The 22,037-nt window shown below is 40.2% G+C and overlaps 1 protein-coding gene across 3 annotated transcripts in view; it reads left to right on the top strand.

Annotated features, from left to right (window-relative positions):
• TMTC4 (transmembrane O-mannosyltransferase targeting cadherins 4) overlaps positions 1-22,037 on the top strand; it is a 56,341-nt gene that overhangs the window by 6,389 nt on the left and 27,915 nt on the right. For all 3 annotated transcript variants that reach the window (XM_033104116.1, XM_033104115.1, XM_033104114.1), the window contains exons 3-5: positions 3,255-3,370; positions 4,505-4,721; positions 9,631-9,718. In XM_033104116.1, the coding sequence (XP_032960007.1) occupies positions 3,255-3,370; positions 4,505-4,721; positions 9,631-9,718 (421 nt within the window). The remainder of the gene's footprint in view (positions 1-3,254; positions 3,371-4,504; positions 4,722-9,630; positions 9,719-22,037) is intronic.

Here is a 22,037-nt window from a genome sequence, read left to right as displayed (position 1 = left end):
GAAGAAATAGGTTTGTGGAAAGGGAAGAAAAAGATTTAATGGAGCTAAAAGAAAATCAGAACAAGACTTGGAGACAGGGAAGGCCCAGAGGAGAAAGAACATGGAAATAACACAGGTTAGAGCCTTGGTGACAATCTAGTTACTCAGCAGATATTTTATGTGTGTGCCTTAACCAGTAAAGAGAGTTTGAAGGAACATACTTTCTCCCTCTTCCTCTCCCTCTCCCTCTCCCTCTCCCTCTCCCTCTCTCTCTCTCCCTCTCTCCTTCCCTCCCTCCCTCCCTTGTTCTCCTTGTAATTCTCTCTAGTAATGCAACTGTAGGAACTCTTTGTAACACTGTTGAATGCTCTTAAATTTTTGAAGTCATGGATTCTACCAAATGAGGAAAAACGTCATTTTCATATTGAAAATGTTGGGAAAAATTCTGTATGTAACAAACATTTTTTCCAGTGTGGGGGAGGGGAGTGGGGGAAATGACTTTTGCAAATATTTTATTTATAATACATTGTAATTGATATTCTCCATTTTGATGGCACAAACTACAGCATTATTGATGCTTCTTTTTCATTCAAGTTCTTCCCTTGTAATTCAGTTTCACCCAGCAATTGTTGCAGCTGTTTCTGTTTCAGTTCTTTTTAAAACTGTGCCTAAGAGAAAAAGAAGCTTGTAGCTCAAAGCAACTATGTCACATCCGTGGCTTCATAGCTCCAGAATTGCTTTCCTAACAAGTAGTGGAGGATATGACTTAATTTTTAAAATATCATGATTTTATTGAGTGTTTCTTGACTCTTCTACTTTTATTAAGGACGGTATATAAAGCGTGAACTCAGAACCTATGTGGAAGAACTTTGGTGAGCAAGGCAGGGCAACGCATGAGCTCCGCTGGATGTGGGGTGCCCTGGTGTGGGGACATTCTCTTTCCTTCGCTGTGGGGTGAGGCAGATGAAGCCCAGTCGTTGCTCTGCTGTGCATTGTCTTGGCAGCGTTTTGCAGAGCCTCACACTGTGCCCCTGTGTTAACTCACTAGCCCTCCCTTTTTTCTTTCCTCTTTAATGAAAGGCACTCCTTCCTTCGTTGGCACCATGCCTCCAGTAATGTGAAACAGGCTGTTACTGGGTTTTATTGGTGTTCAGGACTGTTTTCCAGATGCTTCCTTGTAGTGTTGAGTTGCCTGCTTTCATTGAGATGATGATTTTCTTTGAGACAGTAGAGTTATCAGGAATTTCAGACATAACACGTCTTTTCCATAAATCTTTATGAGGAAAGATTGACCTTTCTTCCTGTAGCAGGCCCTGCTCTGTGTAGGCTACACCTAATCGAATATTTAGAACTTTGGTGTTTGTTTTCTGCTCAAATGGAGGGGAAGATTGTCTACCCAAACCCTTCACAGCTAAACAAGAACTCCTGGGACAGTGCAAAAGAAGATGGACTTCCAGTTTTGTAACGGAGTGAGCTCAGTTGGTAGATGGATGACAGAACCTTCAGGAAATATCTAACCGACTCATATAGAGGGGGTCGATATGCTCAAGGCCTCTGAGGCCGATACCCAGTGGAGGTGAAATTCACCCTCAAAGTGAGTATCAGGTGACCAACTTTGCATCTCTTGCCTCTTCGCCAGCCTTTCCCTTTGAGTCAGCAAGCATTTAAGTAGCTAGGACTCACTGAACTCTACTGTGTGTCATGAACACTGGTTATGCTCTTGGGCCAGCCATGATTTGACACACTTTCTCTGTTTGGGGCATTCCCCACCTTCTGGTTGTTACAAGCTGCAACGACTGTCCAGTTTGGATGCAGACACAGGTATAGGCTCTCCTATCAGGTGTGCCCACCTGGTGGAGTCAGGAGCTAGTCATGCAAAGAAGTGGGGGCGTGGAGGCAGCCGGGCAGCCTCCGCAGGTTGTCCAGTAGTGTGATTTGGGGGCGTGCATCTGGCTGCACAGCCCGGACCTGGTTTTCCAGCCCACGGTAGTCAGGGAGACTTGCAATCCCCTTGAGCATTCCTTTCTTTTGCTTAAGCTAATCAGAGTTGATTTTGGTGACTGCGGTGAAGAGTCTTGACTGATACACCATGCTGTGTTTACTTAGTACATCATAATTTCTAGTCCCTAAAATATTCCTATCTAATTATGCTTTAAACAGAAAATTAATATTTGGTTTTGTTACTTACCCTACAGGACCGTGTCTGCCTTCTTATTAGACACAATTTATACAATCTAGGTTCATACTTAAATGTAAAAAAAGTGCATTTTTAAGCATCTGCAGTACAGTACCAAATTAAATTGCCTTAGTAGTAAGGAAGGTATAGTTTTGGGTTTTTTTTAATATTTTGTGATCTTTACCTTTAAAAAATTATGTGGACTGTTTGCTTTAATTGTACTGTTTGCTTAGTTCATGATCAAAAATTGGAAACTTGTATATGTTTATCCACACTTATGTTTTAACTGGGATATTTTTGGCAAATTAACTTACGCATTGGATATGAGAGAAGGTAATAGTGATGTCCTTTTGCTACATGATCTATTCATTCAGTATAGATTGAGGACCTTCTGTGTACTCCTAGCAAACACAGATGTGTCCCTGGCCTCTTGGAGCCCCAGTCCAGTGGGGCAGACAGAAAATAGTTACATGATTACAAATCACCAGTGGGCCAGACGCTATGAGGATAGATGCAAGATACCCCAAGACCCACAGAAGGGAAATTGCATCAGCTCAGGAAGGTCATAGCTAAATGGCCAAGATATGAACTGCGGTAGGAGCTGAGTTGTGAAGACTTGAGGGATAACCACCTGCGTGGAGACCTGCACATGCAAAGCCTTTGGAATGGGGGACAGCAGGAGCTGTGTAGGGACTGGATCACCAAGGCCATTAGCAGGATCACCAAGTCTGAGAGATGAGCCTGCAGAGTTTGGTGGAAGCCAGTGTACCCCGGACTATGGATTCCACATCAAGACATTGGCTTTGTCCTAGAAAAGGAGAGAGCTGTTGCAGTGTTTTAAGCAGGGGTGGGTGGAATGACCTGATTTGCATTTTGGAGAGATCAATGTGGAAAACATGTCAGAGGGTGCAGGAGACCCTCTAGGAGGCCTGCATGTGTCCTAGGTAAGAAATAATGGTGGCTTGGCCCAGGACTGGTGGGAGAAATGGAGAATAAAGGTATGAAGAACTTTAAAGAAGAAGACTTGGTGAGGGCTTAGATAGGGGGTGAGGAGTCATGACTCCTTTGTCCAGAATGTCCTCTGATTGTGTTCCTGCAGGATCTCCGAGCAGAAACGCCCCTTGGGGACCTGTGGCATCATGACTTCTGGGGCAGTAGGCTTACCAGCAACACCAGCCACAAGTCCTACCGACCTCTCACCGTCCTGACGTTCAGGTGAGGTATGACCGCGTGGGCTGTACGGCAGGGTCCCCCAAGTCTTGTGCATGATAATGTACCATGTTGTACGTGACAAGGTTTCCAGAGTCCGTGAGTCAAGTCAGTGGTTCCTAGGGAAGTATAAGCCACTCACCTCTGAGGGGCTCCAAGAAGTACATGATAGTTCCAGCTATTAGGAGTTAGGTCACAGGACAACGAGAGAGTGTGCAAGAGGAAACTTCATTGCAGGCGTCACTTTGGCTCTGCAGATGCTATCCATGGAGAAGACTGACATGGCTCCTTGTGCAAGGAAGACATGCAAATTGGTGAAGTGTTCCGTTTTGTACAGTTCTTGGAGGTTGGATCCTTTGCTGGTTACTGAGGAAACAATGAGTTAAGGCAAGATATGACAGCTAATGAAATTATGATTTTTTTCATTACAAAAAAAGTTACAAGTCTTCCTACTGTTACCAAGTCAATAGGCAAAAACCAAATGAAGCTAAAAACAACCTCACCACCCCCTCATTAATTAGGGAGCTGTTTGCATTAAATAGATTTAGTCACCACACAAAGTTTCCATTCATAGCTGTTTCTTGGATGCATTAAATACTTGTGTATGGATCTCTCAAAGAAACGTGGAAATGATGAATTGGAACCGCTGGTAATTGAAAACTAGTCAGAAATAAGAATTCCTGACAATGAGGAAGTGTTCATTGTTCAGAAGGCTGGTGGACAAACTATAAAGGAGTACTTTTGGGCGGGAGTGGGGGGTAAGCAAGTTACACGACTATCTTAAATGCAGATCCCTATGGGGTAGCCATGAGCAATGTATTATGTCTTCTTGGAATGCAGTCTTGCCTTGTTTGCTCTTAAAAAATTCTTTTGCTTTCCCTCTCCAAGTATTTTCTGTCCCACTCCTCAGAGGTCCCCTTATCGTCCATTCTCCCCTCTGCAGTTAATTATATTCTTACCTTTCTTCAATCTTCTTAATTTGACAGGCATTATTTATCTCAGTGCTATTTTACTAAAATTACACAAAGTCTTTCTCTTCTCCTTTTGATACCTTCACTCACCAGCCTTTCCCTTCGGACGGTTGCGTTTTATTTCACGTGCCTGTGTGCATCTGGTGTGAGCACCCTTCTTTTGCTACAGGATTAACTATTATTTGTCGGGAGGGTTCCATCCTGTGAGTTTCCACGTGGTCAACATCCTCCTGCATGGCGGGATCTCGGTGCTCATGGTGGACGTCTTCTCGGTGCTGTTCGGTGGCCTGCACTACACCAGTAAAGGCCGGAGGTTAAACTTGGCCCCCAGATCGTCCCTGCTGGCGGCACTGCTGTTTGCCGTACATCCAGTGCACACCGAGTGTGTAAGTATTGTCTGCTCACAACGTCTGCACTCGTGAAAGGACGAGAAGCTGGGCATGTGTTAGTTTGTCTCCTAAATCAGGGTTCCTTTAAATGCTCATAGAGCTGTAGAAAGTATACGCTGCCATGCCCTGCCAGACATCTGAAATGACTGTTTGTAGATGCAGCAGGTCTCTCTCATGGAAAAATGAGGAGTCCCATATTGGTGAAGACTTTGTCATGACAGTATGCTATGATCCCTGGTGACACTTTCTGTTTTGCTTATATGGCCACACTGTAAAGGTATAAATGTTGAATGTTGTCTGGCTTAGGGGTCTAAGCGCTGAGATTACCTTTCTTCGGCAAAGGATCTGATGCAATTTTCCTATGTTAGCTGAGAGATTTATAATTTCCAAAATACTTTCTCATACTATCGTGACTGTCATAAAACCTCTGTGGGGTCAGACGGGGCAGCATAACAATTTTCACTTTACGGAAGAAAAAATGGACTTGGAGGACAAATAAGGACTTATCCCAGATTAGTCATGTAGCTGGTTAGATATAAGGATAGAATTTAAAATCCAGTTGTCCAAGGTTTATGTAGAGGAGATGCCGGCATACTTTGAGTTGAACTGAAAAGTGGGTCCCTACATCCTGCTGTGGAATTTCTCATGAATTCTCCCCACCTTCCTTCTCTTCCTCTTCTTCACTCTCTGTATTATCCTCCTCCCCTTAATAGACTTGGCCCAGGTAGTTTGGCAGCTCCTGGCAGGGACCTAACCTGCTGTCCTGTGGGCCATGCCTTTATTTCATTGAGCTGCTGCTTAATATATTTGGCACAAACTGTATGGGGTTTTCAGGAACTACACTACCTCCCACTCCGTGAGAACCCTTCGAAAATGTAAATCACCATGTTTGCTGAGGGAAAAGATTTGATTTTAGTCATTCATTCTGTGAGCGTGAAGTACCTAGTATAAAATGCTGCATGTACTTTATTACTTCACAATAGACCTCTGCATCTCATATGTATTTAAGTACCTACATATTAACAAATGGTATTGAGCATCTTGAAATTAAGTTTCAAAATGTTGAGCAAAATTCCTGCCTTTAGCGTCTGATTTTATTAAACTACCTGTTCTTTGGCATTAAGAAGATTGTGGAATTATTCTCATAATGTTCTGTGAATATCTTATTACTGTAAAGCTTTAAAAAATTATCATAATTTTTTATTTCAGCAAATTCAGAGAACTTAAGGGATTGGCAGGCTGAGAACTGTTGTAAGCTATATATATATGTATATACGTATGTGTATATATGATCAAATAGAATATTTTTTTCTGTGGGAGTTCTCTTTATGGTCTAAATATCTGTTGGGACCTAGAAATAGTATACACATTGATCAGAAATAAGGGAATCTCTGGCAAAACTACTGATTTACTGTTTTGGTCCTTATCTAATTTTGTGTAATATTAAAAGCAAAATTAAATGGTTGAATTATTAACCAGAGAAATTTTTCTAAATTTCTGATTTTAAATATTGAGAAGTTATAGAAAAGTTTGAAATGTGTACAAAGCCCCAGATAAATGCAATCTGGGAACGTGTTAACCCCAAAAGTCTACATTTCAGATATTTCAGATTGAGCCCAAGGAAGTCGAGCTATAGGAGAAAGGGAAACATCTGAAGACATTTCATTTCTTCCACACCTCCATTCCCTGAAAGCCATTCAACTCCTATTGCAAGGAAAAGTTACGGGTCATTAAAAATTAGCATTCCTAAGACAGGTAATTTGTATATTCACCGTTCATTGTTATGACAAATAGTATTCAGTTTCCTCCTATCTACACCCTCATGTATTTCCCACTTAACCCAGCTTTAAAAATGAGCAAAAAGCCAGGATCACCCAAGGAACCAAATGGAAGGAGAATTCCCAAAGGTTTCCAGGCCAGCACTAGAGAAGCAAGCCTGTGCTCTGGCTGTGGGCATGGCCAGGATCTGTAAGGATCCCCACCGCCCACCCCACCTCAGCATTGACCTGGGTTGAGGATTGGGGATTTGGGCAGTAATTATGCTGCTTCTGTTTACATTTATGAAAGGAAAGCAGTGGCAGTGTAGGCCCTTCCAAGTTTTATTAATGTAAATTTCTTTGTATTAACATTTATGTGATTTGTGTCCTGACATTAACACTGAGAATGTTTTTGCTCATTGCACATAAGAACCTACATTTTCCAGTCTTCTGGGTAACCAGCCATCGACTTTGCCCAAGACTGAAGGGATTCTGGAACACAGGACTTTCTCCATTTTAAAATGGGATCAGTCCCAGGCAAACCGAGATGAGTCAGTCACACCCTATAGTTTAGTTTTCCAACCTCCCAGTCCCCAAGTGGTAATTAAATAATTGTAATCAGGTTTTGTTTTTTGTTTTTTGTTTTTGTTTTTGCTCCTCACATGGTATGAATGTCTCTCATTTTCCAATATGCTGCCCTAAATTGCTCTGGGGTATTTGTAGATGTATAAGGCCTCCAACAGAGCAGTCACCAGAAGAGGGAGGTGAGCTAAGAGAAAGGGTTGCGTAGCCTCTTGTCTCTTTGGAGATCAGGATGGCAGCCCCAGGGGTTCCCTGAGGACACCAGTGCAACTGTAGGCTTTCCTTTTTCTCGGAGCATTGCTGAAGATTTCAAATTGCCTGAATGTAGGTATCAAAGAGGGCAGCTCAAGCCTCTGTAATAATTTTACCCCTCCAACAAACCCAGAGTTGAATACTGAAGGGATTAGGTGGGGAAATATGCACCCTCTCCCGTGCTTCTAATTCCTTCTTATGCCCCCTGTGCACATTGTTCCTAGTGGGGAATCAACAGTGACCCCTGCTTTATGGATTTGGACGGATTGTAATTTTTCCAGAAAACTGTAGGAGAGGCAGAAATTTTTCTCTACCCTTCTAGATTCTTTAAGCTGGCCTAATAATTAAATCAACATAAGACATATTAACGAGAGAAAATAACCAAATTTAATTATGTATATACGTACAGGAACCCTACATACACGAGAGAGTCAGAGATCCCACATACATGAGAGGTTCAGAGACAGAAAGGGAACATGAGGTACATATGGCCTCCTGAGCCAAGGAATGATGTGAGATGCCTAAGATGCTGTGCGGCTTCGCAGGAGAGGAAGGAAATTTGCAGGATGATAAAAAGAGCAGATGATCAGTAATTAGAAGTTTGCCCTGCCCTATAGAGAGATCATAAAAAGTTACTTCTGGTCATAACTCATTATGGGCACCACTTTCAATTTAGATTCTCCTAGGTAGTTAAGGGAGGAGCAGAAGTTTCTCCTGAGCCCACAGAGTCTCAATTGTCTTCAGCTGCAAATAATCCACAGTCCAAAGTGGCACATCTTGGGGAGGTTTGTTCGAAACTCCTTCAAAATCCTGACATGAGTGTTTCAGGTTATTTGTAAGGAAAAAATAGCCTTTGTAAAAAAACTTTCCCTGAAAACACATATTATGCAAATATCAGAGAAGAAAAACAGTTGAATAATTGTAATCAGATTTTGTTCCTCCCCATGAGTCTCTTCGTACTCGTGCCCATCCCCCAAGCAGGTAGACACAGTATCTGCTGCTGGGATAGCCTTTTATCATTTTGTTCTATGAAATTGCTTTGATTACTATGCCAGAAATTCATTGTAAGGACTAAATACTCTTTTCACTTTAAAACATTTGCCATACTTTTTAAGACTTGTTTTTCTTTGTGTCAGACAATATAATGTACATTGCTTAAGACTTGGATGTATCTTCACCAATTACGCAAATGAAGACTGTTTTAAAAATAAATGTATGATGTTTAAAGTTCATTTTAGTGCCAGTCTTTAACTGTACCCAGGTAAGAAGTGGTTTAGGCTGGCTGTTTTGGCCCCTATTCCTGGTATTTATCCAAGCCACTTCCCTCCCCTTCACACATTGCAAGGAGCTTTGTTCTCTGACCCCCACATTCCTCACTCTCTGTTCCTCCTGACCTCCGTGATCTAAAGGCCCCTTTGGATAAGCTTCTCTGGGTTGGCTTCGTCTACTTTGCCTTTTGGAAGGGTTTGAGATTCCAGGCCATCTTCAGGCCCTGTCGCTAGCCACAGCTGGAAAATACCCCTCCTTTCCCTCTCATTGTCCTAGCGGGAGCCCCACAGAACCAGCTGCTCTCTCACTCACCAAGCTGCTGTGGAGCCTACCTGCCTCAGCCTGAGCTGCTGTGTCCCTTTTCCATTCCTTTCTGCTCCTCATGTTTACGGAAGCACTCTTCAGGAGTCATGAGGGGAACTAACAGTGAGCCAGCACCTGCTGTGTATCAGGCTCTGTTGGGTTTCGCTGCATGGCTGATTTTACAGCATCCCTGATTGAGTGAGTTACAGGCCAGAGTATTCAAGAACTCTCATTGCATATTCGCTTCATTCATGCAGTAATAGTATTGTTTAACCCTCTGGCATACTGGCGTACTTGTTCCAGGCCTGTTGAACCTTTGTTAGTCCTTAGCGTCCTTCTCAGGAGGTTTTTTCGTGGGGGTGGCTTTCACAGGTTGGATTCATCAACTTGTTCAGTCTTCTCCACGTTGCATGACACCTTGAGTGGCCACATGCGTGCACCAGCAATTCATGATCAGAATGGATAATCACCCTCGACGCTTCATATCTAACCAGTGTAGCAGGAAACTACCCTGAAAAGGCTGTCTTTTTAGTTATTGCTTGTGCACACACTTGGGAATCATAGAAGTTAACTGAAGGTCTAGACCAAAAGTGAGAAGAGAACCTATTGTAAGATAAGACCGCAGGGATGTTGGGTAGTTACACAGATTATATTCTAAGGAATTTTTAGTATTTCCTGAGTTTAGGATTTGTTTAAATTTTTTTTTTTTTAATGTAAATCTTTTTTTCTTCCCTTCTTTTAAGGTTGCTGGTGTTGTCGGCCGTGCAGACCTCTTGGGGGCCCTGTTCTTTCTGTTATCTTTCCTGGGCTACTGTAAAGCATTTAAAGAAAGTAAGCATGATGTTTGCCTTCTTAATTTTGAGTTGGGAAAATATTTGTTTATATAAGTTTATCACTTTGAGGGAATGTGGGTGAAAAGGGTAAGTTCTCTGTAGATATCTTGTTTACTCCATTGCTCTTTTAATAATATTAGGTTGGTGCAAAAGTAATTGCAGTTTTTGTAATTTTTAACCTCTTAAACCTCAATTCCTTTTGCACCAACCCAATACAAAGTTTGTACATCAGTGTTCACATGGGAGCACCCTGTTGGGTGGTGGATCCAAGAACTTCTGCTCTTGGTATTAAAGCAGTTGTGACTGATTTTTGTAATTTTGTTTCCAGCAAAACTGGAGGAGAAAAAAGAGCTTTTTGGTTCTTTTTTATTAAAACCTCGTGGAGAAAAACAGAAAAATGTTAAAATGTCTAGCTGTGAATATGCACCTGGACTATGAGATTCTTGTGCTTTCATTAGAGTGGTATTAAAACTTACAAAGAAAGTCACTGTGGTTGGAGTTGAAATGACAGTTGTGTGGGAGGACGCGTGTGTGGGGAGCGATTGCCGGATTATTAGTAGCAGAACACTCACTGAGATACAGGAGAATCCCTGTATAACTCTAGCTCTACTCACTGTATGGATTCTGATCATATCCAAGTCATATCATACCTTCCCAATTGTTTTATCGTAGAAACTGGATGTGATGCTTGTAGTGTATGTAGCAGTTATATATGCCAGCTCCGGCAACAGTTACACATTCCGTTTCTGTACCTGAAGAAGTTAGATGTTTACGGAGTGGAGAACTCTCTCCTTATGTATCACAATCAATTATTTGTATTTTGAGGGGGGAGAAGGGAGAAGAAGGGAAAGCGAGGGGGGTAATTTCTTGTGGAATGCTTGACTAGAGTGGTGGGAGCACAAGCGGCTGTCCTTTGGCTTCCCTGAGCCTTTTCCACAGTTTTTCCCAAAGCTTAGGTGTAGTCCAAGGCTGCCAGCGCCGTAACATTTTTGTCATATACTAATGCTTGCACTTTGAAGTCTTGATGTCTGCTGTGAATCAATCCCTTGTTACTAATGAAGGACAGACCACTCCGTCAGGATTTCGTGTGTGCTGGGGCTGGCGAACTGGGAGAGCCTCAGGGTGCTTAAACAGGAACCCCTGGGCCGAATCCAGCTCACTCCCTCCTCTCACGTAGTCCACAAGCTAAGAATGATTTTTACAGTTTTAGATGGTTGGGGGTGGAGGGGGAGGATAACACTTTGTGACATATAAAAAGTTACATTAAATTCAGATTTCAGTCCATATGTAAAGATTTTTGGTACATAGGAACACCCCCTTGTTTTCATTTTGTCTATGCTGCTTTTGCCCTACAACGGCAGAGTTTAAAAATTTTTGATAGAAGCCTGCAAAGCCTGGTCTGCAAAGCCTAAGACATTTACTGCCTGGTCCTTTACAAGGTTTGCTGACCTTTGGGACAGATGATTCACAAGGTAGCTGTCACCATCTGAGTGGTTCCCAACATTTTTTGTAGTAACAATAGGGGTTTCCAGCAGGAAAGGTTTTACTTGTGAACACAGATGACTGCTGTTAATAATAGCTGCCAGTTAGTGACCATCGGCTGACATGTGTGTAGATGTATATATGTTTTTCTCATGTAATTAATGTAACAGCATTTAAGTTAGGTGGAGTTACTTGCCCATTTTTCAGGTGTAGAACTCAGAGTACTTCCCCAGGGTCATTTAGCTGCTTAGGGCAGAAGCAGGTTCACACTTGTCCGCCTTACTAACTTCAAAGCCACCACCAACTGCATTGTGCTCGTCTGCTTCCCTGTGCTCGGGACCAGTGGTATCAGTCCCAAAATCGACGTTCAGAAGGCTGCTTACCTTACTGTTTGCTCTGAAGGATTCTGAAAGCGTTTCTAAACAAGTGTACCTTTCAAGAAATGCTGTCCTACAGTGAAAATGACATACAGACAAGATTCTTCTCTTGTGATTTTCTTTTTTAATGTCTTATAAATTACTGGGAGTTTCCTAACAGACACAAAACAAAGAATTAGTTATGTTATTTAAATCCCTGTAGACTTTCCCCCCTTATTTTTGATGTGGTAAAATGTACATAACATAAAATTGACCATTTAAACCACATTTAAATGTACCAGTTCAGTGGCGTTAAGTACATTCACATTGTTGTGTAACCATCACCACCATCCATCTCCAGAAGTTTTTCGTCTTCCCAAACGGAAACCCAGTTGAGTAGTAATTCCCCATTCTCCCCCGTGTTCAGCCCCTGATGACTACCTTTCTACTTTCTGTCCTTGAATATGATTATTCTCGGTACCTCATGAAAGTGGAATCATGCAGTATTTGTCTGGTTTATTTCACTTAGCATAATGTCTTCCAAGTTCATCCATGCAGTAGCATGTGCCAGAATTCCCTTCATTTTTAAGACTGAATAATATTCCCTTGAATGTATATATCACATTTTGTTTGTTTATCTGTCAATGGGAATTTGGGTTATTTCCACTTTTTGGCTATCATGAATAGTGCTGCTATGAACATGGGTATACCCTATAGACTTGAAAAAGCAGTAGACAACTTCCCTTTAACCTTTTCCCCCCCCTACAAAAGGACTTAGGCAGGATTCCAAACTCTTCTAGGACAGGCTGTATTGTTTTGATGTTCTAGATATTTATCGTTATGTGCCTAGAACATCCATGTAGAAATTATCAATAGTTTTCAAGGGTGGATTAGGAAGGGCCTGTGAGATATTTTAACCCACTCTCCCTCCCCCATCTTGTCCTGTCCAGGCTGCCCACAGGGCTCAGGTTGTGTGTCTTGGAGCACATATTGTCTCAAACCTGTAACTCCACTAACACACAGTAGATGGGTGACCCTAGTGGTCCCAGACTGTACCATACTCACTCAAGACTTGGTTACACCCAACTACTCCCCACCCTGTTTTCTTATTATTTTATCTTACCCAGGTAAAGCCACCGCTTTTTCCTGTGACTCATCATTTTTCTGACACATTGGAGAGTTTGGGGACAGCTCAGTAGAACAGCTTCAAGTACAGAGAATAGTGGTAGTGATTTTTCCCAAGACATTCGGTAACAGCAATAAGGCATGTCCAGCTCTTTCTGGGGTGGGTATCTCCTCACCTATGATCATCTTAAAACTGCCAAGAGACATTTGGCCCTCAGGGATTTGGTGCGGTAGGGAATTGCATCTGCCCCAGCCTCAGAGAACATTCAGCACCTTGGTGTGGCTTTTTCGTTAACGCATGAATCACTTAGGGGAGTGGGAGAGAGGGAGGGTGTCCATTTACTCCCTCACTGTTCTGTTCATTGCAAACAGTGGTATCTCCTGTTCTTAAGTTGGCAGTTAAATCCCAATTTGCAGTTAGGTAGGATAACAATGTATCAATAGTCTTATTTTTTCCTGAAGAAAGTTGAAAATTAAGTCTGTTGGCTTTTCTCAAAGACAGCTCTAAAGTTTCACGAAGTATCATTTTATTAATTTTAACATATCTTCCTTTAAAGTAACTACTCCATATTCTGAATGAATTTCAAAGACATCAGATGGGCTCTTTGAAGAAAGTACTAAATGTTGATAGATTTAACATATGTGCAATACATTATTTAGGAGGTCTCATTAATTCTAAAAATTATTCTTATGAAATAATGGAAAAGCAATCAGGAGACTAAAAATCCTTCTATCAAATGAACTGATACATTTGTTAGCCTCCTTTAATGGAGTATTCTCATAAAATGGTAAAAAACTAAAGACATTTTATATTGTTTTCTTGAATCCTTTTACTAACCTTTTCTCTGTTCCACTTCACATACATACATATTCTGATATATGTATCTATTTTTCATTCATTTGTGAATTATAAAATTATTTCCAAGAGTCACCCATACAAAAGGTAGATTTTTTTTTTTAATAAAGCTTTTGGAAACAAAGATAAAAGTGCTAATGTGTGATGGTTTTTCAATTAATATTTTGATATATGAGAAATCAGTGAAGTATATTTCAGTATTAATGGAACCGTATTACCTGCTAGCATTATAACCTTTCTTTCTTGGTCTAGTAGCATTCTTTTAACATTTATAATGTGTTTACTTTAAAATCGGAAAGAGATTTTATAAAGAAATTGTTATAGGCCTTTAATGTTAAGGATGCAAATGTTTTCGAGAAAGCTCACTTGGAAATACTTAATATTTGTACAACAATAGCAGTGGTAGATGTCACTTCTGTGAAAACCCTTTTAAGAATATGAATAGATTTTCATTTGATTGAAGTTACTTAGAAGAGTTAGAAGACAAATGGATGGGTAAGGAAGCCTTTGAAAAAGCCTTCCTGTTGACCTCCTGTCTACAGGCCGCCCGACCTTCCCAGGTTCTGTTTTTCTGTTCACTTGAACCCTCTTTAGGAAAAGGAAAGAGTGGATTAAAATGGAGCCTGTGGACCCGCCTCCATACTGGTATGGTCCTTTGCAGTCACCGACAGCTTATTTAGTCTTTGGAAAATATAAAGCTCTAAGAGCGGCCCCTCTACATGCATCCAGGCCTCAGGGTCTTGACCCTGAAAGTTATTTTTGGCCACGGACTTTTGTGTCCTTTCTGTCCTCTGACTGCATCCACCTGCCCATGCAGGCTTTGAGTTATAGATCAGAATGTTTTTTTCTTGGGAGTTTAAAGTGGATGGCTGAAAACACCCATCCTTCAAGCTGCACTCTCCATCATTTTGAATTGGTTTTCACTGCTATTTTCAGTTCCCGCTCATTGTTTTCGCAGACAACCCATGGAATGATTGAACTCTGCCTCCCAAGCTTGGTGCAGGTCTGTAGGCACAGAACAATGTGGATTCTTAAGAGAGGGACTAACATTCAGTTATTAGCTTACTTGGGGGAAGGAAGTCCTGTGTCCCACACATAAGGCAGTTCTCTGACTCCTTCCGAACGGGGTTCAGAGAACCAACAGGGTTCTGTGCCTGGAGACCTACCTGCTGTAACCCCAGCACCCAGCAGAACAGGGTGGGACTTTGTAACCGAATTCCCAGCGCTGTCCTCCTTGCCCCTCAGCTGGGCAACCTCACAACAGTCCCTTCCCTCTGCCAGCTGCTCTTCTCTCCTCTCCTCCCCTCCCCTTCACAATTCCCAAATCCCCCTTTGTGTCAGTATCCCCCAAACTGAGACTTCCATCCCCCAAGCTGATGGAAGTGAGTGGAGGCTTTTTTAGTCTCTGTTGACAGAGGCAGTATGTTTTCAGCAACTCTTCTGTGTTTCACATTCTCCGTACTCCTTTTCAAACATGCTAAGAATAGAAACTACTTCTTTGTAGATGATAACTCTGGCATAATTCTTAAATATCACATTAAGGTCCAACTTCATAAATATGGTGGCTAAGAGTCTTTTTTAAGAGGAGCAAAGTTTTCACCAACTAGTAATACCTTCACAGATGAGAAGCAGTTAAGAACTCTGTATGTAAAAATAATTCTGGTTAAGGCATTCGTGATAAGACACTGTTTGATTCTGTTCTAAAATCACAGAGAGGCTGAGCAATTTAGGCTGTTCGTTCTGTTAGCAATAATTAATCAAACAGTATGGGCATCCTTTGTACAGGCCCAGTTCCCGGCGTATGGATGGATACAGAAACTAGGAAGACACAGTTCATGCCCTTGAAGGGCTTACGGTCTAGTATATTTTGATTAAAAAGAGCTTCCACTATTCCGAATGCCCGTCTGGTTCTCCATACGTCCTTGTTAACTTTTATCTCCTCGTACCCACCTCACAACAGGGGTTCAGTACGCATCCCCTTCTTTTCTGGTGCGTTTATGCAGAACTGATGACTACAACTCTGTCCTGCGAATTTCTTTGTTGGCCCTGGAATGTACAGTTTATTTTTTTATTGAGGTATAATTGACATATAACATTGTATTAGTTTTAGGTGTACAACATAATAATATGTATTGTGACATGATCACCACAATAAGTTTAGTTAACATCCACCACCACACACGTTAGAATTTTTTTTCTTGTGATGAGAACTTTTAAGATCTACTCTCTCAGCATCTTTCAAATATACGGTACAGTATTACTAACTATAGTCACCATGCTGTACCTTAGATCCCTAGGACTTATTTATAATTGAAAGTCTTATGTTTTGACTAACTTCATCCATCTTGCCCACATCCCCCCACCCGCCTCTGGCAACCAACAATATTCTCTGTATGAATTTGATTTATTTTAAATTCCTCATAAAAGTGAGATCATACAGTATTTGTCTTTTCCTGTCTTATCTCTGTTAGCATAATGCCCTCAAGGTCCATCACGTTGTCACAAATGGCAAGATCTCCTTTTTGTGGCTAAATAATATTCCATTGTATGAATATGCCACGTTTTCTTTATGCATTCATCTGTTAGTACACACTTAGAGTGTTTCCATGTCTTGGCCATTGTAAATAATGCTGCAGTGAACATAGGGGTGCATATATCTTTTTGATAGTGATTTCATTTCCTTTGGATAAATACCAAGAAGCAGAATTGCTAGGTCCTATGGTAGTTCTATTTTATACGGCTAATTTCTTTCATTTACTCTCTATTAAATTTCTTTGAGTCCAACAGAGGAAAGCCCTTGATACTCATGGACATTCAGGTGTATATATTTTCATTTGGTCTTCGTGATATCTTAAGAAATAGTCAGACATTTTTTTACTTTGCCCTGTCTAATCAGTGTGGACTGTAAAGAAAAAAACAAGTGGTAAACACATGTCATGGCAATGATGATTCCTTGTCTCCGTTTCGCATGTTGTCCACATGTTTGTAAGTGTTCAACTGAGAATCAAAGAATCAAAGCTCTTTTATAGTGGAAGTTCAGTCCAGTATTTATTGGATACAATAATAGTGCTATTCATTGTTTCAACTTAGGTTTAAAGTGACCTGGTCTTTGTTCTTTCTGTATCTGAACATAAATTCAAACAAAAGGTCTAGCATTAGTTCCATATAAACTTGAAGTTCAAGAAAAGTTTTTACAGAGGAACAGATTTAATATTTTTTTATAAGGGCACAAAAAATGGCGTGCTCTGAAATTAATGATTTGACTAGTTAAAAAGCCCTTTCAGAGGATACTTTTCTTTTTGATAACCTCATTAGCTTTCTTTATAGATGTGGTATCTGTATTATATAGCTCTGCACAATTTTTAACTGCCTGAGTTTGTTAACAAGCAATTCTATGCTAACCTCTGGAATCCTGACATTTTTGAAAATGAGAAAAATCTACTAGCATAACATTTCTGTCTGCCTTTTGCGTGTGTGTGTGCTTGCGCACGCATTTAAATAGAATATCTCCAAGCAAGATCTTTTACAACAGAATCCTTTTTAAGAAAGGGCATGTCCTTATAAAGGAAGCATACATTTTCTTATAAAAAAAAGAAAAACACTAAGTCAGATGAAGTCAATGGTGCACTGGTTATTATTTCTGAATACCCAAAACAAAAAGTATTACTCTTATGATGTGACATCTTGTTGATATTTATATCTCTCTTAAAGTCTGTAGTTCGGATTGGAAATAGATAATCTCTCTGCATAATAAATTTGCTAGAATAGCTAAAACTAAACTAATACCTTAAAATACTTGTTTCATGGGAGTTAGGGCCAGGAAGAGAAATTTAATTACTTATAGTGGGGAAGAGAGGATCTTTTTAGGGAATGAATTTGATTTGCTACATACCTAGAACAACCATTTTAAATTCTAATCTATTATAAAAGACAAGATTTTAAATCTCAGTTGTTTTACATTCTTAAAACTTTATTTGCTATATTGCTTTCCTTATAATTCAGGTAGCTAAAACAAGATAACTCTTACTCTTGGGAGTAAAAGTTATTATTTCTTCATGTTTTCATTCTGACTTCAGACATCTGTTTGACTTAGAATCATACTACCATAGCTTTAAAAAAAAATAGGGCAATTGTGTAATTCACATACTGTAGGACTTTTGCTTTGGGGCCCTTGTCGACTGAATTGTGACAGTGGTATTCGTGTGTGTTCTCTGTTCTCTGCCTTCATGTTTCTTTGGTTCCTGCATTGCTTGATTTTCCCAAAACGGTCCTGTCATGTAGACCGGCAATGTCTGACTTCTTTCATTCTGCGGGTAGAAGCACTGCTTGGTTGGCTCCAACTTTTGGAACAAGAATCTGATGCTCATTGTGTCATTCTGGCAGAGAGAGTCGGGCCACCTGTCAGGGTGGCGTGGTTCCCACACACAACATGACATGCCAATTTCAAGACGGTGGAGATGCCAGGCATTGAGTGGTGAAGAGGGTAGCTCAGATAATGTGATGCTTTTTCTGAAAGATCTTCCCGCTGGAAAGTTGTGCCAAATCCAAGGCACATGCTTCATTAAATTGATCACATCTGTTGGCACTTATGAGTGTTAGCACTGACAAGTGTCTTTCTATTAGTACATTTTGGGTTGGGTTTTTTTTTTCCCCCATGCTTCCTCCACTCCATTAGCCTTTGCCTCCATTTACCTAAGTGATTGAATTATCTTACATAATAGAGACATATACAGAAACAAGGAAAATATTTTTTAGGCCCATCTCTATTATTAAGTTCTGGATCATAAACTGTTGATGTTTGCTAATAATGAATAATTATATTAGAGCAAGTTGTCTTCTTAAGTGATGAGAGATGTCGCATGGTGTCAAAATTGTTTTTTTTCTCTTCTCCTGGGTCATTGGTACTTCAAGTTTAGCAGACTGAATGGAGGTGAAACAGAGAACTCTGGGTAAAGGTAACATCCTGAGATGCTTATATAGAGCTATGATGCACCAGTTAGAATTCCCTATTTGGGGAAGTTTTTTTGAATAAAAATATTCATAAATGCAAGTGCACTGGAGGTGACATCTGCCTCTCAGGATTTATTTTTACTGTTTTTAACAGTTACTTCTACATTTAAAATTAAAATCAATTTTTCCTATGCCTTTTATAGTCCTTATGTAATTTTTTTAATAACAATTTTTTTAAAGAGTCTCTTGTGTGATGGATTTTATTCTATTGTGAAGAAGTTCAAAGACTAAATTAAAAGTGAAAAGACTTTTAGCTGTATTTGTTCACATTAAACAAATTATTAACTTTTTGGTATTAAATCACATCTCATAATTGCATAAGAAAAATGGAATTAAATAAGACTCCTGATAGACATGGAAATAAATGAAACTATTTACTGATTGAATGGGTATTTATTGAGTGCCATCTATATGCAAGGTGACCTGCCATTGTCTGTTTCAGTTGTCTTATTAAAATGCTCAAACTGTGCTCGCTTCGGCAGCACATATACTAAAATGCTCAAACTTGGAAATAAAAGAATGGTTTGCATTAGTTACTAAATAAAAGCATAGTCACAAAAACACAAAGTCCAAATTCCCTAGATTGTGCTGTATATTGGCAATTACTAGCATAAGTCACCTTGACAATTCAAAACTCAGAGAAAATCTTAATTTGGGCAATTACATGGGTAAAACTATACTATAGCAGGTCGCATTACCAGAAGTCTGTTAGGCTGGGCTGTCCCCAAACTCGGGACCAGCTTCCCAGTTGATTATTTAATTTTTATGAATCTTTTCTTGTTCACCCCGAGTACAGGAAACACTTTGTCAGTACCCTGTAGTTTGGTCTTGGTTTATCATGCACATACATACCACACATTTGTAAAGAGACCCTTTCATTTATACGATATAGTTTATAAATATTATTAAGTTTCCAGTTTAGACTCAGGATAAACTGAAGTGTGTGTGAAAGCTTAGTCTTATGACTCCTGATAAAGTATCAAGTGACTTCTCTGGTAGGGACTGGGGAGAGAAAGAGTTGGATTTCAATAGACAAACTCGTTTCATATTTTCCAGGTTTTCAAAGGCAGACTTGGAATACAGCCATGTGCCGATCATTTCCTCTGTGAGCTGCATCTTCGAGCACATGCTATAGGCAGGACTGTGCAGTAGAAACACAACGTGAGCCATCCATACAATTTAAAATTATCTAGTAGCCACATTATAAAAGGAAGTAGGGGAGATGAATTTTACCAGTATATTTTATTCAGCCCAATATATCAAAACTATAATTTCAACATGTAATCAGTATAGAAATTATGAAATATTTTGCATCCTCTATACCAAAATCTTCCAAATCAGGTGTGTGTTTTCTCTTACAACATGTCTCAACAGTATCTAGGTGAATTTCAGATGCTCATTAGTTATAATGGCTACTCTTCTGGACAGTAGTGGTCTAAAATGGTTTTCTGAATGTGGAGTCATCACTAGGTTTATAACTGACCCCTGCAATTTTGCCTTTGATTGGAAATTGCCACTGTTGAGAAGTGATACTTTAATATTTAATAATCACTGAAACTGAAGAAACTTCTTTAGCAAAGATACATTGTCTTCATCTTTCATATGTTTTCATACTGGATGTATTTGGAACAAATCAGAAGTATAAGAGAAAATTAAAGAGTAGGACTCTTCCAGAAGAATTGTCATAGAGGATTTGAGAGGTGGTGGGAATCTGGGTCCCCCACAGAAATTGGGGTTTTGAGAAGTGTGGTGAAATTTTGGAGTGAGTAAGAAGAAGGCTATCAATAAATCTGAAGGCTGTGTTTTCTATATAAGTTGTTTTTCTGTGTTCAGGGAATTTTCTAATTTAGCCATCTAAGGAGAAAGCCATTTTAAATTCCAGACAAGTGGAAAATGAGCCCATGACTTTTTCATCCCTGTAGTAATTTAACTTTGTAATTTAACTTAATGGAATGCTTTCAAGAGCAGTCTTGGGTGTTTTCATGGAGGAGCTAGAAATTTTTTGTCTTACCCAAAGCCACTGGTCCATAGGAGAAATATTAATCCATGTTATGGTCAAGTAAAATACAAGCTAATTCAGTTTTTCTAGGAAGAAATGTAAAATGAGCGAGGGACCTGCTTTTAATATTAAGAATGGGGAACATTACATTGGGAAATAATATTATGTTTTGTTAAGAGCTATGAACACAAATTGTGGGAGTGGGGGAAGCTTAAAAAAATCAAATCTAGGTAATGGGGCAAGAGGTCCATTGGTTTCTCATGAACTCACTGAGCCTAATACTTAGTGGACATGGGCTGGGCCTGGTGTAGGGTCTGGAGGGGCATAGGAGCCGGAGTAGGGGTGTCTTTTACCACATTTATCTGGTAGAAGAGACCCTGTGATAATTAATGGGTTCGTTTATAATTAAAGGTGTCTATTTACATATAAACTGCAATTATGAGAAAATCCTGAAAGTAGATTGACACAGACTCAGGAAGACGTGTTATGGGAGAAAGAGCTACATGAACCAACAAGAGGACAAGCCTTAAGCGTGTCGTCTGCCATCCATTTCCGTCGTATGTCATATTCTCCCTGGCCTGGTGCATTGTGAGCTGTGATCACCTCCATTTTGCCAGCTGGACCCCTGTGCTCTGCTGCTAAAATGTGTGGAGCCTTTCTCAAAATCATATCCTAAAAGGAATTAGCCAATATGTTAGCTTTAAGGTTATTTTGGTCATGATTTTTTCAAAGGCTTTGGTGTCTACGAACACTTGTCTGTTAATGATTGCCAGCAAATGCCAAAAGAAAATAATAAGTTCCAATAAATAAGTAAGCACTCAAATGCGATCATGATTAATTGAACAGGGTTTTGTTATTTTTGTGGATCAGAATTGTGATTTTTTGGTATTACATACATATGCTGTAATTAATTTCTGCAAGTACAATTATCCTTAGTTTGCTAGATGGAACTAAACATTCCAATACATAATGGTTTTCAGTAAAGAGAACTTGGCTTCCGGGCGCTGTGCTCCTAGGACAATTGGAGAGACACAACCAAGGCACAACCAAGACCTGAAGTTTGGGGAGGCAGGTGTGGGCTCATTCCAGAAAAGAAGATTCTAGCAGCCCAAAGTTTACAAGTGAAATGGGCTGTTAGGGAAAGCTAATACCCTTCTCAGAAGTTACTGAAGTCAAGGCCACGTGGCCCCCTGCTGGATGCATTACGGACAGGACTTCAGCATTTCGGTCACTGCAAAGGAGATTATATGCACACCCTCTAAGACACTACTCCAACGTTTACTGCGATGTGGTTCCGTGATTTGTGGGCTTATTGCCTGTGTTGGTGGACAGCGGACAGGCATTTCATTCTCTGATCATGCCTTCCCAGAGTCAGGCAGGTGCCGTAGATTCCGTCAAAAAAACTTCTGAGTTGCTCCTACAAGCCAGGCCCGGTGGCAGGGATGAGATGTGAGTAAGCTTCCTATCTAGAGTGATACTTCTCCACCTT

This window comes from Rhinolophus ferrumequinum, chromosome 4 (genome assembly GCF_004115265.2).
Source record: "Rhinolophus ferrumequinum isolate MPI-CBG mRhiFer1 chromosome 4, mRhiFer1_v1.p, whole genome shotgun sequence".
NCBI classification, from domain to species: domain Eukaryota; kingdom Metazoa; phylum Chordata; class Mammalia; order Chiroptera; family Rhinolophidae; genus Rhinolophus; species Rhinolophus ferrumequinum.
This window is presented reverse-complemented; position numbering and strand designations above follow the sequence as displayed.